This window comes from Cebus imitator, unplaced genomic scaffold, assembly GCF_001604975.1.
Source record: "Cebus imitator isolate Cc_AM_T3 unplaced genomic scaffold, Cebus_imitator-1.0 Scaffold20, whole genome shotgun sequence".
Lineage (NCBI taxonomy): Eukaryota > Metazoa > Chordata > Mammalia > Primates > Cebidae > Cebus > Cebus imitator.
The window spans coordinates 10,564,718-10,577,850 of NW_016107335.1; the positions used below are offsets into that span (position 1 = coordinate 10,564,718).

Here is a 13,133-nt window from a genome sequence, read left to right on the forward strand (position 1 = left end):
GATAAGAGAGCCGGCTGTGAGTGATGAGGCCTGAAGGATGGAGCCTGGCCACACAACTGCTCACACCAGAAAACCAACCCTGGAGAGAGGCCCAGCTCCCAGCGCCCAATGCAGGAAGCAGAGGCCTTGGGACAGCAGTCAGGAGACTTTCAGGGTTTGTTTCCAGAAACCTAGCACAGTGCTTGCTCAAACCAGGCTGCCTGCAAAAGGCCTGAAATGGGATTTGCAGGGAAATGTTAATTGCTCGGGCTTTTGGAGAAAGTTCCCAAGCCTGGACCCTGGGATGGCTCTTTCTCTGCTTTTCTCACCCTCCCAAATCCTATAGGAGACAAAGATAACATAAGTCCATGTGCCCTCCATAAAGCTATGATCCCCCCAGTGCGATATATGAATTTTCACCTGAGCCCCTAAGACACGAAATTCCAGTTGATGTGTCCATTTTAAATCAAAGATGACTCGGACACAGAGTCTGTTTAGCCTTCATTTCAAACACACAATCTTAAGGTAGCTGCAACTCATACACTCTGAGGGGTACATTTAAAAAGCAAGTGCAAATCCACACGATTATTGATCTTTAAATCTGGTACCTGCCTCAGCATTTGACATTCAACCATTAAGAACAATACTGAAACTAAAATCTTAAGAGAGAGGAAGGGGAGGAGAGTGGAGAGGGAAAGAGAGTTCTCTGAACACCAAGGGTCAAGATTCATATTATGCAGGAAGTACTATAGTAAATAATATTAAGTCTGCTCTACCGCATTTCCACTTAACTGCTGAGCTGCACAGAATGTGGGCAAAGAGCGCCCCATCCGCAGAAACGATCGTTGAAAACCTGGCGACAGCAGGGTAGAGGACGCCTGCTGCCGGAGGGGCTGTGTCATCCGTGCCAAGGCAGGCTCTGAGGAGGAGATCAGGGCAGACTTCGGTCTGGCTAGACTCAGAAAGCCTCACACTTTTTCTGCCCAATACTTGGGCCTGTTTCTTCTTTAGGAAGAAACTTACAGCTGGAAAGGGTTCGATATTTGTTCCTCAAACGACACAGGCCTGGTTTTCTTTTTTACTTTTCGGAACGCTCCTAAATTTCTCCAGGTGAAAGAGGGAAAGAGATGGTACTGGAATTGCCTCTATTTAAACTGGGGTGTATCCTGCATCTTAGGTGGGAGCCTAGTCGGGGGCAGTACCCAGAGACAGGGTAAAGCAAGAGTTGCAGGCAAGGAGGCAACTGGAAAGCAAAGACGCAGGAAAATTCTGTGCAGCCGGGAATCCGGGAAACCTCAGAGCCCTCAAACTTTAGACAAGGGTCTTCCCCCGAAAACTGCTTCAGAATCGGAATTCCATTCCTGAAGCCAAGAGGTAGGAGACCTGTCTAAAAACCAAAGGCACCAGCTTTGGAAAAAGGTTAAGGAGAGGGGTGTGAATAAATAAGTCTCTGGGGGCCTTTCTGAAAATGTGCGAATTGAGGGACGCTGGGAGAGGCCCCCCTAGAAAGAGCTAGCCGGTAACAGGGAACGCCAGTTTTTTTGGAGGAGCCGGGTTCCAGCCGGGCTTGGCCAGCGCCGGCTACCGGGCCCAGAGAGCCCGGACCCGCGGAGGCAGAGCCCGGGCACCCCGCGCCTGGGGACATCCCGGGACACCCCAAAACGTGCAGCTGTGCGGGGACGGAGGGCTGCGGCCTGGCGCCCGCCAGGTGAGCGCCAGGCCTCAGGGCCACCAGCCGGGAGAGGCGCCTGCTGCGACTCTTTCAAAACACACTCTCGCGACCAGCCAGAGGCCTTCCTCGCCCATTTCCGGGCCCCAATTTTTTTGTAAATGAACCAGGAACGGCGGACTGGGGCTTTCGCTGGGCCTCCCCCGCCCTCATGTTCCTCCCGACCTCCCCGAGCTGGGACGGCGGACGCGGCCGGCGGGAGTCCCCGCACCGCGGGCGCACTCACCGTGGTGAGTCGGAGGGTACCTCTGCACCGTGGCCCTGACCGAGTTTCCGTAGTAGGGAGGGACGTGGTTGCCTTGGCCGTCGATGTTAAAAAGCACATCCACCTCCTCTGGCAGCGGGTACTGCGCCGGGTCCATGTAGGAGTGGCCGAGGCCCGGGTGGTGAGTGTCCGGGTGCTGCCCGTTGAGCACGGCGGGGTGGTGGTGGCTCACCCAGCGCGGCTGGTCCGCCGTCACCTCCATGGCCTCGGCTGCGCTCGCGCCCTCTCGCCGGGCCCGGAACCCGCGCGCGGAGAGGGAGGGCGGTCGGCCTGGGAGGTCGGGGGCTCCTGCCGTCGGAGGGTCGGGGGTCGTTGAATGATTTGCTTTCGGTCGGGGGATGGGAAGGCTGGGAAGGAAAGGCGAGCAAAGGAGAGGGTTTTTACAAAATAATCTTGGAGGGGTTGTTTAGCAAAGAGAAGAAGGGGAAGGCAAAAATCCAAAAACTGGGTACGGCAGGATAAAAGGGGACCAGGTGGTAAAAGGGGGCGACGACTCTGGAATTCTGCGAGACAGGCTCCTCTGCACCGGGGTCTTCAGCCGCTCCGAGGCGGAGTCCCTCCTAGGGTCACCTGCAAGGGAGAGAAGGGGAGACGTGGGTGAGCCCCCGAGTTGCTGGAGTGGCACAACCTCGCCTCGCGCCGCCCGCCCGCCCCGCGCAACCGGGACCCGCACCGGCGCGCGGGGACACAGCCGGGGAGCCTGCAGGACTCTGGGATGTCCCCGCAGCGCAGCTCGCGGGAGCCAGGACTGACTGAGCAACCTGGAGGACAAGTCGCGGGGCTGACTTTTGCAACTTGGAGGACAAGTCCCTCCCTTGGGGACGCCAGTCCCGGGACTGTCCTCCCAGCCCCTAGAAAACCTCCAAAAGAGGAGAGATGAGTTTTTAAAATTTCCTTAAGTCCTCCCAAGTGGATGGGTTGTGGGGCAATCAAACTTAATAAAAAAAAAAAAAAAAAAGTCAGCAGTACCAACCTGGGTAGCGAAGAGCAGAGAGGAGGAGGAGGCGGCGGCGTACAACCGGCTCGGTCAGATTGCGTGGCTCGCTCTGTCTCGCTCTCTCTCCGTCTCTCTCTCTTCTCCTCTCTCCCTCTCTCCGTTTTTTTTTTTTTTTTTTTTTTTTTTTTACAGGGAATGCATTCTTTCTGAAAGTATCAAGACGGCGCCAGGCAGCTCAGTGTTCGCAGACAGCTGTGGCGCGACGCAACTTAAGGAGGTTCTAGTGTCATCCGCGCCGAGGGGGGAGGAGCCTGGCGCTGGCGAGTAGGGGACAGGATCCCCGGCACACGGAAACTGCAACCCAAACCCGCTCCAGGACTTCTCCCCCCGCCCCGCGCACCCCCGCCCCTCCTCCCGCCCCTCCACTGACCGGAAAGCGGCGCCGCGGAGGGCGGCCGCGGGCGGAGGGGCGGCAGGCAGGGTGGGCGAAGCCCGGGGGGCTCGGGGGCGGACGGGAGGGAACGCTCGCTCTGGCCCTTTAAATGTGGCCGCGGCTCCTGCGGATTCATTCGGGCCGGGTGGACGAACTACGCCCTGGTGCAGGCAGCCTGCCCCACTCATGAAGTTCATTCCGCTGGGCCGACTTTTCTTTTTCAGACTTTCAACAAATGGGCAAGCATGGATCGTGATTAGGATCCAGGGCAGGGTGTTTGGGAGAACGCATGTATGTGGGGAGACCTGCGCGTGAAACTGACCAGAAAAACAAAATGTTTCTAGTCAAGGTACTTTGAGATGTGCCTTTTGAGCCGATTTCCTAAGAGGGTGAGGCATCGGGTAAAGGGGAGATGCTCCGACGGGAGCGTCCGTGTCACTGTTGTTGTCATTGTCACCTCTTTCCCGAGCCTTCTGCGCTCTCGAGCCCCCGGAGTGAACGCTCTTCAGCTGTCGCAGCTGCCCTTTCCAGACCTAATATTTGTGATCAGTGTGTGCTTCTGACTTGAGTGGCAACGGTGAGGGATGAGAAGGGGGAGGGGAGGAAGAGACTGGCTCTAACTCGCCCCTCCACCTCCGAGTGCGCTCGGTGTAGACAGAGAAAGAACTCGGTCTTCACTCCAGGGACCCAACTTTTCCTTTCGCCCAGCCCGGAGCCCTACTTACTCCGGCTCCCGAAGTTTCTCCCCCAGTCGAGGAAACCAGCCCTCGGTCTGCACCGACCCCAACCCCGGCCTCCGGGCGGGACTCCACGGCGACCTTCCCCAGCGCGCGGGTCCCCAGGCCAAGCTCTGCGCTACGGGCACTCCGGGCGGAGGGCATGCGGCTCCGCGGCGCCCCGGCGAGCGGGGCGGGGCGAGCGGGGGCGGGGCCCGGAGGGGCCAATCAGCGGGCGAGGCTGCGGCCGTGCCGCGATTGGTCCGCCCCGCGGGCTCCAACCTGCTCTGCCCGCTCGGTCCTTTGAGCCACTGCATCCCCTAGCGGCGCCCTGGTGGCTGCAGCCGCTGGACCGAAAACGCTGCCCGGGCGAGCAGGGGTCAAGCGGGAAAAGAAGACTCCAAATCCACTCTCTCTTCGCCCCAGGGCAATGCTGGGAGGAGAGGGAGTGGGTGCTCCCGCAGGCTATCCCAGGGACGGGGCAGAGAGCTTAATTGGGGGTTTTATTTGAATTGGAGACATAGTTCCCTCTTCGATCCTCTACCCCATAAAATTCCCTACAAATGCAAAAATTCGAGATAGAAGAAGACGTCCCTGAAAGTAAGTTCTGAAGGATTCCCTTCATGCGGTGAAGGAAAACTATCAATATGCAGCTTCAACTTGGCGTGTGGGGGTTGTCGTGTTTTAAAACACGATCCCTGTAGAAATATTAGTAAAACATATTGGAAGCAGTAGTGGAAACGTGGGTCTTCCTGGTCTTGCGTTTGGATCTTCTTTGGAGTCACCTTCTTAAATGTGATGTTTGTTTGAAATCAGAGCTGAATTTTCATATACAGGACAAAAAGAAAGAACCCCAATTTTTTTAAAGACAGCTCTCCCCCCACGTTTCTACTGAGCCCACTTGGCCTCCCGTTATTAGGAGGCCCAGTTAAGAGGCATCGATTTTCCTTTCGCTCTCTCACCACTCTCCTCTCCTGGGCGAGCCAAGCTGCCCACATCTTCTGCTCACAGCGCTCTCTAAACCTTTTAATTATTTAGTTGCTGTCGAATATCCTCCGGAAACCTCTCCATAAACAAGGAGAAACGAACGCACACACATTTTTGCTTAGAAGCCCGGAATTAAGATTAAGCACCGAAGCCGAAAGAAAAAATGAAAAATGCTTCCCCGCGTGTTGGTCGGGCGATGGATGCGCCACGCAGCGTGAGCCCGGCTCACAGCCACGCGTAACACTAAGCGCAGCCCTGGGTCCCGCGCGCCTAAACCTCGGATGCCCGAGAAAGAGCCGAAGAGAGCAGTCCCCGCGACAGAAACACTGCGGATGCCAGGTCTTGAAAATGCTAACTTCTGAGGCTAAGAACGATTTTAAAGACAAAAAGAAAAGGCTGGTGAAGAGGCCTTCCGGTGCAGGGGCGCCTCTCCGCTGATTTTGGATGGGGAAGTAGGGATTATTCGTTTAAATTCTAACGCCAGCACCGAGTCGGACGGGCCGGGGATGGAGAAGGGCAACATCCACCTTTAGAAAAATAAAAGATCTCCAAGGCCCCTCTCGGTCTGGGTGGTTTGAGGCTGGCAGAGAGGGGTGGGGGGCCTGGGGCTAGATGCCCCGGGTAATGGAGCCAGCCAGCAGGGGGTATTTAACATTTAATTCCCAGCCGGTCCGCCCCTGTTCCAGGACTGACAGTGGGTAATTGGGAGAGAGGACGTTGCTCTTTTGATGGCCCGCGCCGGCCAGTCTCGCCGACGCCACACTGGGTTTGACGTCACGGGCCCAGCCCCGGAGCCCAGAGCACAGGGCAGGGGGGGAGGGAAATGGAGGGGAGGGGGATACCGAGGAGGGAGGGCCGAGGTCGGCCCCGGGACCCACGGGGAAGGAAGGGGGAAGGGAGCGAGGCCGGAGAGGCTGCGGCGCGTGGCCTGAGGCGGAGAGCCGGGCTGCGGGGGTCCGAGCCAGGCCAGGCGCCGGCCTGACCCGCCTAGCCGGCAAGAGCAGGCCGGCTTCCTCCTTCTTTGGCGGGCGGGGGAGGGGAAGGGGGCTAGTGGCCGGGGGGAAGGGGAGAAAGGTGGTCCAGATTCTTCTCCCTGTGCCACCGCCGCAAAGCTGATCCTGGCCTCCTGCAGAGACGCCTGAGAGCCTTCCCTCAGTCCTGACGCGACCCCTCCCCAGGTAGCTGGGCCTAGGCATGGTCTAGCGGGTCGCCTTCCTCCCAAGTTGCAGCCGGCGGAGCTGGGGTGCGGAAAAGCGAGGAGGCGACCCAGGAAGATGCCGCCGTCGCCGCTGCAGGGCCCGGGGTTCCTGTAGGGCACAAGGCCTCCTTCACCAGGGTAAGGGGCTGGTGATCAACCTGGACGCCTGGGACCCTGGGAACAAGCATCCCAGAGCCGAGCAGGCGACGGCGCGTCCACCGCCTGGAGAGGAGCCTGGGCCTGGGGCGGCGTGCCGGGCGGCGGCAGCCGGCTTGGCCTATCTGAACCCCCAGGCCTGGGAGCGGCTGCTTTAGGCGTCAAGTTAAGTGGGGTATGAGTGTCCTCTGGGAGAAAAGGTGAGAAATGGAGTCGGACTTTCTCCCCTTGGTAGGGGCTAAGCTGGAATCCGCACACACCCGCAAACACATGCCCAAGAGCAAGACCCTCACACCCGTCCTCCCGGGGCAAAGAGACCCTGTCCCGGTGGAAGCGGAGAAACCCACTCCGGTACAGAAAGCGGAGACCGTGGCGCAGAGAGAAGGCGCAGCTTTCCCGGACCCAGCCCTAGGGTTACGGACCCAGGGCGCGGAGATGCTCGCGGCCGGCGCCACCCACCCGAGCCGGGCGATTGGCGCGTCCAGGCGAGCTCCGCGGGGCCGAGGTGCCGGGAGAAGCGGCCCCGGGTGCCCGCGCGCTGCCCGCCCAGGGTAAGCAGCAAAGCCGAGCCCCTGGGTTGAAGTCCTAAAGTTACTAATCCCGCGCATGGGGAGAAAGCGTGCCTCGGGCCGCCGGGGGCAGTCATTTGAGCGTGTTTACTTAAAGACTTTGCAAGAAGAGAGCGCGCGAAATAGTCGGATTTCCAGCAAGGCAGCAAATATTTGCAGGCGGGAGAGAGAAGCGGAGCAAGCTGCGCCGCCTAGTCCCTCCCGCCGGAGCCCCGGCGCCGGCCTGGGCGGACCCGGCCGCGCAGTTAAAGACAGAAGAGGAACCGGGAATCTGCGGGGCTGGGGGGCGGAGAGCGACACCAAAGGCCAGAAACTGGAGCCGGGCCCCAGGCCCCCGCGAGTGGGGACTGGGGGAGGAGAAGTCCCTTCCCATTCCAGCTCGATCAATCTTGCTGGGCTGCGATCGGTCAATAAAATCGGTGTGAAGCGGCCGCTGTCGCTGTGAGTCTGGGGAGGAAGTGGAGGCCAAAGGTGTCGAGGCCGGCGCCAGCTCCTGGCACCAGCTGGGTCCGCGAGTCCGCGGTCTGCAAGCCGCAGGCCTGGGGACAGAGCGTTGCAGGGAGTCTCGCGCGGCCCGGCGGGGCCTTTCATTGGGTGTCTCCATTTTAATAGAGGCCATTGTTCGAGCAATTAGCGAAAGACAGTAACCGCCCAGAGGCGTTTAATTCGGTTCCGCGCGCCCGCCGCGGTCCGCACCGGGGCGCTCTGGAAGAGTGGCCCAGGCTCCCTGCAAGGGAGGGTCCGCTTGGGGAGGCGCCGGCTCCTTTCCTTGCTCGTTTTTCCTTCGGTGTGGGAATTGGAAAGGGTGACTGGGGCAAGATGAAAGCCCGGCTAGGGCGACCTGAGCCAGGCCAGGGCGGGAAACCTGTCCCCGGCCTCGCTAGCCCACGCCGGGCGCCCCCGGGACCGCCGTGCGTTTCGCGGCGCGCGTCCAGCTGTGGCTGCCGCGCAGGTCCCCAGCGCCTGTTCAAACGAGAAGCCGGAGGACTGGACCGTGAAAACTGGCCTCCTTCCTCCTTAGCCCCAAGTCCCCATTTCTGTCACCCGAAACATCCAAATTTCCTTCCCTACGGTGGGAGGAGGAGCAAAGGAGAGACCCCGGGTAGTGGCGCGCGCATACCTCCCTCTCCAACCCAGCCAGCCTCACTGCCCCCTCCTCCGCCTCGGCCCCTGGATTAGGTTACCCTGGCCGAGCGAGGGTTTTTACTGGATAGGAGAATAGCACAGGTAAAGCTGTATAAACAGCTCGCCGGCTGCCGGGCGAGAGGGTTACGCCGGGGACACGGCTCCAGGCGCCACCGCGGGCTGCGGCACGGCGCCACGGACCGCGCAGGTTAAATACATATTATCTGTGCATCTCCCACCCAGGCCCCCGTTTTCTTTCCCTTGCGAGCAGGGAGCGAGATCTAAACGGGAGAAGGCAGCCGGGCCGTGGGCAGTGCTGGTTGAGGATGCCGGCCCTGCAAGGCTAGGTCTTTTCAAACAAAATCCACTGAGCTGGGAACTTCGGGGAAAACAGAGAAAGAGGGACCCTAAAACTCACTGGCAACAGGAACATGATGGAGGCGGGCGCGTCCCGGTGGCAGCTCTCCTCGAGGCTCCCACGCCCACACGTCCCGGGCCTGGGGTCTACCTTCCCGGAAAAATGAGCCATTGCTTTGGGGGTGGTATGTGGTTTGATTTACCCTTTTGTCTTTTTCTCTTTCTTTGCTTTCTTTTTTTTTCTTTTTTTTTTTTTTTTTTTTTTTTTTTTTGCTTATTCATCTATCATCGTTTAAAACTCGGAAGGAAACCAGCCCAGGCCAACAGGAGCCGCTAGCCATGGGGAGAGTCAAAAAAGAGGAGAAGCGTTAGATCACCGCCCCCTCGCACTCCGCCCTTAGCCTGGCCTCGGCTTTAAGTAGAGGGATCCTGACCCTCCTCCCACAGCCGCTACCACCGCCTTTTCCCCGGTTGAGAAAACCCCTGATTGTCGCAAGATAAAAATTGGGTAGGTAGGGGTGCAGCGGAAAGAGGGAGACGGGCAGGGAGAAGACAGGGGATTTCTGCCTTCGGGTTTAACAATGCACACGTGGGGGGCATCAGTTGCGGGGAGCCCCGGGTTGGGTAGGAGAGAAAGAACTCCCCTTGAGGGTGAGTGGAAAGGAACTGGAGTCACCCTGGAGGAAAGGTGCTCTTTTCGGCTCTCTCCCTTCCTCCTGGCCTTGGCAGGTTGGGGGAGAGGTGAGTGCCACCAGAGAAGAAGAAGGGATGGAGGCAGCCGAGCTGGCAGCCCTGGGTCTCCCCAGCTTTGGACCCCTTACCCTGCCCCCAGCGGCATCAGTGACTCAGCCAGGGGCTTGCTACTTCTAGACCCGGTCTCTCCTCCCTCCGAGGGGGCCCCTCAGCCACACCGCTACAGCACCCAGGACTCCAGACCCTGCACCAAGGAAAGGCTCCAGACGGGCAGAAATTCACCCATTTCAAGGCTTGGCCCACCAGGCCTTAGTATTGCCAGGTGAGGTGGGGTTCATGTGGGGCTGAGGCCGGCCAGTCTGAGTCACCTGCTTCACTCCCCCAGCCTGGCGCGGTCACCCACCAATTCACAGCCTCCCAGCCCCCAGCCCTAGCCTCAGCCGAGTCTCCTGGGGCTGCTTCAGTCTGGTGTTTTGGGAGGAGAAGGAGGGTTTTATCTGGGGACCATGGTGTTTTGACTCCTCTAGATTAGCCTAGGAATTGGAGTGCGATTGTAGCGGGACAATTGGGCAGGGGGAGTGTTCACAGCAGGGGTAGGAAAAGAGAGGGAGGGGGACTCCCTTCAGATCCAGGAGACAGTAGAGGCGGGCTTTTAAAAGCACAAACCGATTGTGTCTTCCTTTGGACCTGTTGGAGACCCCTGGTAAAATCCATGACTGTGCCTGGCTCAGAGGTGCAAAGGAGGAGGTTTGGCGTGCGCAGGCTTCTCCCGGCCTCACTTGGTCCCGGGTTCCCTTGGTGGTGCCGGGCTGCCCCCTTCCCGCTCCCTGCCGGCAACTCAGTTCCAGGCCGCTTTCCACCTTGTGGACCCCAAGCAATTTGTTTTATAAAACAAAACAGCCACGAGACGCCTATGCCTGTTCTTCACTAGTGCCAGCAGACCCGCAGCCACCGACACCCGGTGGACCTCAGCAGGGACGCCTTGGGCAACTGCTTCTTGCTTGGTGCTGTACCACCTCTGCACCCCCAGCTCCAGTCAGCCAGCAGCCAAAGCAAAAGGGGGTTCTTCGGCTTGTTCTCTCCGAGGCTGCAAAGCCTCTCTTGCTATTCCTACCATTAAGAAAAAAAAAAGAGGTGATGGGAAAGATTTGGTCTGCACACAAAGACATGCCAGGAGAAGAATGCACATTTCTGTGCAAAATGGCTCAGGCACCAATAATGAGACATCACTTTGGTGCAGCCTAGAAATAGTTAAAAATAACCCAGTGCTAGAGGACAGAGGTGGCTTCTGCCCCCCACACCTTATCCGGATCCCTAATTCCCTGCCACTTCCCATGGTTCCAGAACACAAACTGCTTTAACCTCCAAAAGAGGGGTTCTCAGCCACCTGGCTCCCACATACCTGCCAGTTCCCCAGGCACTCTGTGTGGTCCAGGGCAGCTGGACACCCCAACAGAAAACCCCTACCAAAGAATGCTCAGGGATGCCCACTTCTATCTCTTCTCTGCACCCCTGACTGTCCCCATGTCATTTATCTTACACAAGAAGGCAGGGTGCAAATGTCAAATAAAGAAAAACATAGCTTCCCAGGTCTCCCTGCTTTTGGTGGGGACAGAACAGCCCCAGTGCTGGGGCTGGCAGACACCTATTGTGCAGAGTGGAGGATGGGCCCACTCACTGCAGCCACTCCACATCCTCCAAGCCTTGCAGCTTCCTGGGCTGGGGACCTTGGGCTTTTCGGGGCAGCTGGCTGGAAGCTGGAAGCAGGGTCTCCTGCTTGTTGCCACTGAGAGACTCCATGATCAGACCCCCCACCTAGCGACCTGACACTCAGTGGGGTCTTGGTCTGAACTGACACCATGCCCCGACTAGGTTCAAACAGATAGAAAATAATTCCGTTCTTCTGAATGGCACAAACATGTCATGGTAAGCCCCAGCCACACACACATACTACCAGCCATTTGGGCCCCCAAGCATCTCATTTACAGACACCTGGATGGACTCAACCAGCCTGGCTAGACCCCCAGCCCACCCACTGCCACGGCCACTACCTTCTCTGCAGCAGCCGCTAAGCAGAGGAGGCTTCAGGAAATGCTTCTTCACCATGTGTCCCTTTTAAATTGTTAATCTCCCATCTGCAACCCCACGTCCCGGCCAGCATGGACAATGGGGAGGCAAGAAAGACCAAGAAACATGGGAACCAAACCCAGGGAGAGGCCGCACCATTAGACTCACTTCCACCCCTGCCCTTGCCAGAATCATCCGTGTCAGTTTCTTCAGACACCCTGTTGGTATCCCGGAGAAAGAAAAGGCGTGTATGATAGCAACTGTCCTGCCCAGATTCACTCCACTTCCCTGACGTTTTAACATTGTCTTCAAGGGCGAACTGCCGCTGAGTAACCTTTTGGAGGTCTGTTGGTCTGATGTCCCAGGAGTTAAGTCCAAATCTTGTCTTCTCTGCCCCTTCTGCTTTGGATGCCCCTGGGCGCCCTGTGGGGAGGCTGCGGTTTTCTCACCCACCTCAGGGTGCTCCTGGAAGCAAAGAAGCCTCCCGACCCCTAGCTTCCTTCGGGTATGCCAGATGCAGACACATCTGGGTTCCAACTTTATCTTACAGCACAGCTGTTTCTTTAATTATATGCAGAGACAATGAGCCTCAATACACACTTTTAAACAGAGGAAAAGAAACATGAAATTGAGACTGCAGCCACCTTTAGGAGAAAGCTCCTGGGCTCGGGGGTTGTTTTCCCCAATCCTCTACCCTCCTTGCAGTGGGAAATCTGTGTCCGACTCTTTCCAAGCATTCCCACCGGCTCTCATTTTTCCGCTGGGTTTTTCTTCACATCCCTACTTCTACCAGCTCTTTCCTGCAAACGAGGACATCTACACACTCACACACCATACTCGCCCAAGGTCACCACAGAAACCCAGAGAATTCCAGCGACCAAAAAAAGAACAATAAGAACTGGATTCTAGTTCAGCTTCTTTCAGAGGCAGTCCGCCCTTTGGAGAGGAGCCCTCCTCCTAATTCTCTCCACGTGGAGCGGGGAGAGGGCGTGCGGAGTTAGAGAGGGAAGAGAGTGATATTCACTGACCTGGGCAGCTCGCTCCCGAGGGCCAGCTGTTTTTTATTTTTTCCTGACTCGCCGGAGATCTGAAGGCAGAAATGACAGGCAGAGTTCGCCACTGTGGCTGCCGCTGCCGTCCTGGCCGCTGGAACTGCTCACCGCATCCCAGGCGGGCTTCCAGCGAGAGGTAAAACCTGGGCGATGTGCGTCCTTCCTGGGAGCCCCCTCCCCTCCGCCTTCCCTGCTCACTGTAGAGAGCGGAGCTCTTCCGGGTTGCGAAGAGGGAAAGGGAGGGAGGGAAGGAGACAGAGCGAGGGAATGAATTTCACCCCTTTTTGCAAACAGGCAAACAGCACATCAGGGGTGTGTGAAACTGACAGAGCTGGGGGGTGGGGAAAGGCGGCCTGAAATGTGACCGGCCCCTGGCGCCTGCACAGTCCTCTGTCTTCTGGCAGGGTTGGAATTAACACAATACTTGTCATCAGAAGTGTGGACTGGGTCATTACCATAGGTGTAAACCCATCTGTGATATTTTCCTTCCACTTCTGGGAGCACTGGGGACCCAGGGGGAGCTTGTCGGGGTCTGGCCAGTGGCAGCCAACAGCAGGGCCCGGAAGCTAGGGTCTCTGCCCTCCCGGGCTTTCCCTCTCCCTTCTCACTATTTCTCCTGTTTTTGTCTACCTGATGCCTCCAAGACGCCCCCATCCTACCTTCATCTCTCCTGAGCCGTAGCTGCCCTGTAAAAGTTAGGAGGTGCAGGGTGCTGGGTGACTTGGCTACTACTACCCCCGGCCCTCCTCCAAGTAGACAGAAGAATATTTGGAGATGGGGTATCCTTGGGCACACTTACTAGAGGTTCGGGGGGATTCTCTAGGGGTCTCAATTCTTTTTAAGAAGACTTCTAGGGAAAATCTACCTTCT

At 58.0% G+C, this 13,133-nt stretch overlaps 3 protein-coding genes across 6 annotated transcripts in view; 2 read left to right on the forward strand and 1 right to left on the reverse strand.

The window, feature by feature from the left end:
- GATA3 (GATA binding protein 3) overlaps positions 1-12,460 on the reverse strand; it is a 28,881-nt gene extending 16,421 nt beyond the window's left edge. The window contains exons 1-2 of one of the 4 annotated variants that reach the window (XM_017521102.2): positions 12,240-12,460; positions 1,935-2,543 (exon numbers count right to left, since the gene is read on the reverse strand). In XM_017521102.2, coding sequence (XP_017376591.1) covers positions 1,935-2,175 — 241 coding nt within the window. In that variant the 5' untranslated portion in view covers positions 2,176-2,543; positions 12,240-12,460. Of the gene's footprint in view, positions 1-1,934; positions 2,544-2,946; positions 3,267-4,068; positions 4,212-12,239 lie in introns of those variants that run through there. The other 3 variants (XM_017521103.2, XM_017521094.2, XM_017521099.2) reach the window with 3 other exon arrangements.
- On the forward strand, positions 3,756-5,602 carry LOC108296672. The gene is made up of 2 exons (XM_017519211.1): positions 3,756-3,837; positions 3,913-5,602. Exons 1-2 carry the CDS (start codon positions 3,756-3,758, stop codon positions 4,551-4,553), a joined length of 723 nt encoding a protein of 240 aa, XP_017374700.1. The 3' UTR covers positions 4,554-5,602.
- Positions 6,276-7,887, forward strand: LOC108298442. The gene has a single exon (XM_037735888.1). It carries the CDS (start codon positions 7,007-7,009, stop codon positions 7,412-7,414), a length of 408 nt encoding a protein of 135 aa, XP_037591816.1. The 5' UTR covers positions 6,276-7,006; the 3' UTR covers positions 7,415-7,887.
- Positions 12,461-13,133: the final 673 nt, after the last annotated feature.

Excerpts from the sequence above, each read along its gene's own strand:
- LOC108296672 (XM_017519211.1), top strand. The coding sequence starts at position 3,756 with ATGCTCCGACGGGAGCGTCCGTGTCACTGTTGTTGTCATTGTCACCTC. Across the intron at positions 3,838-3,912 it reads TGCGCTCTCGAGCCCCCGGA|TGGCAACGGTGAGGGATGAG; the intron begins GTGAACGCTCTT and ends TTCTGACTTGAG.
- LOC108298442 (XM_037735888.1), top strand. The coding sequence starts at position 7,007 with ATGGGGAGAAAGCGTGCCTCGGGCCGCCGGGGGCAGTCATTTGAGCGT.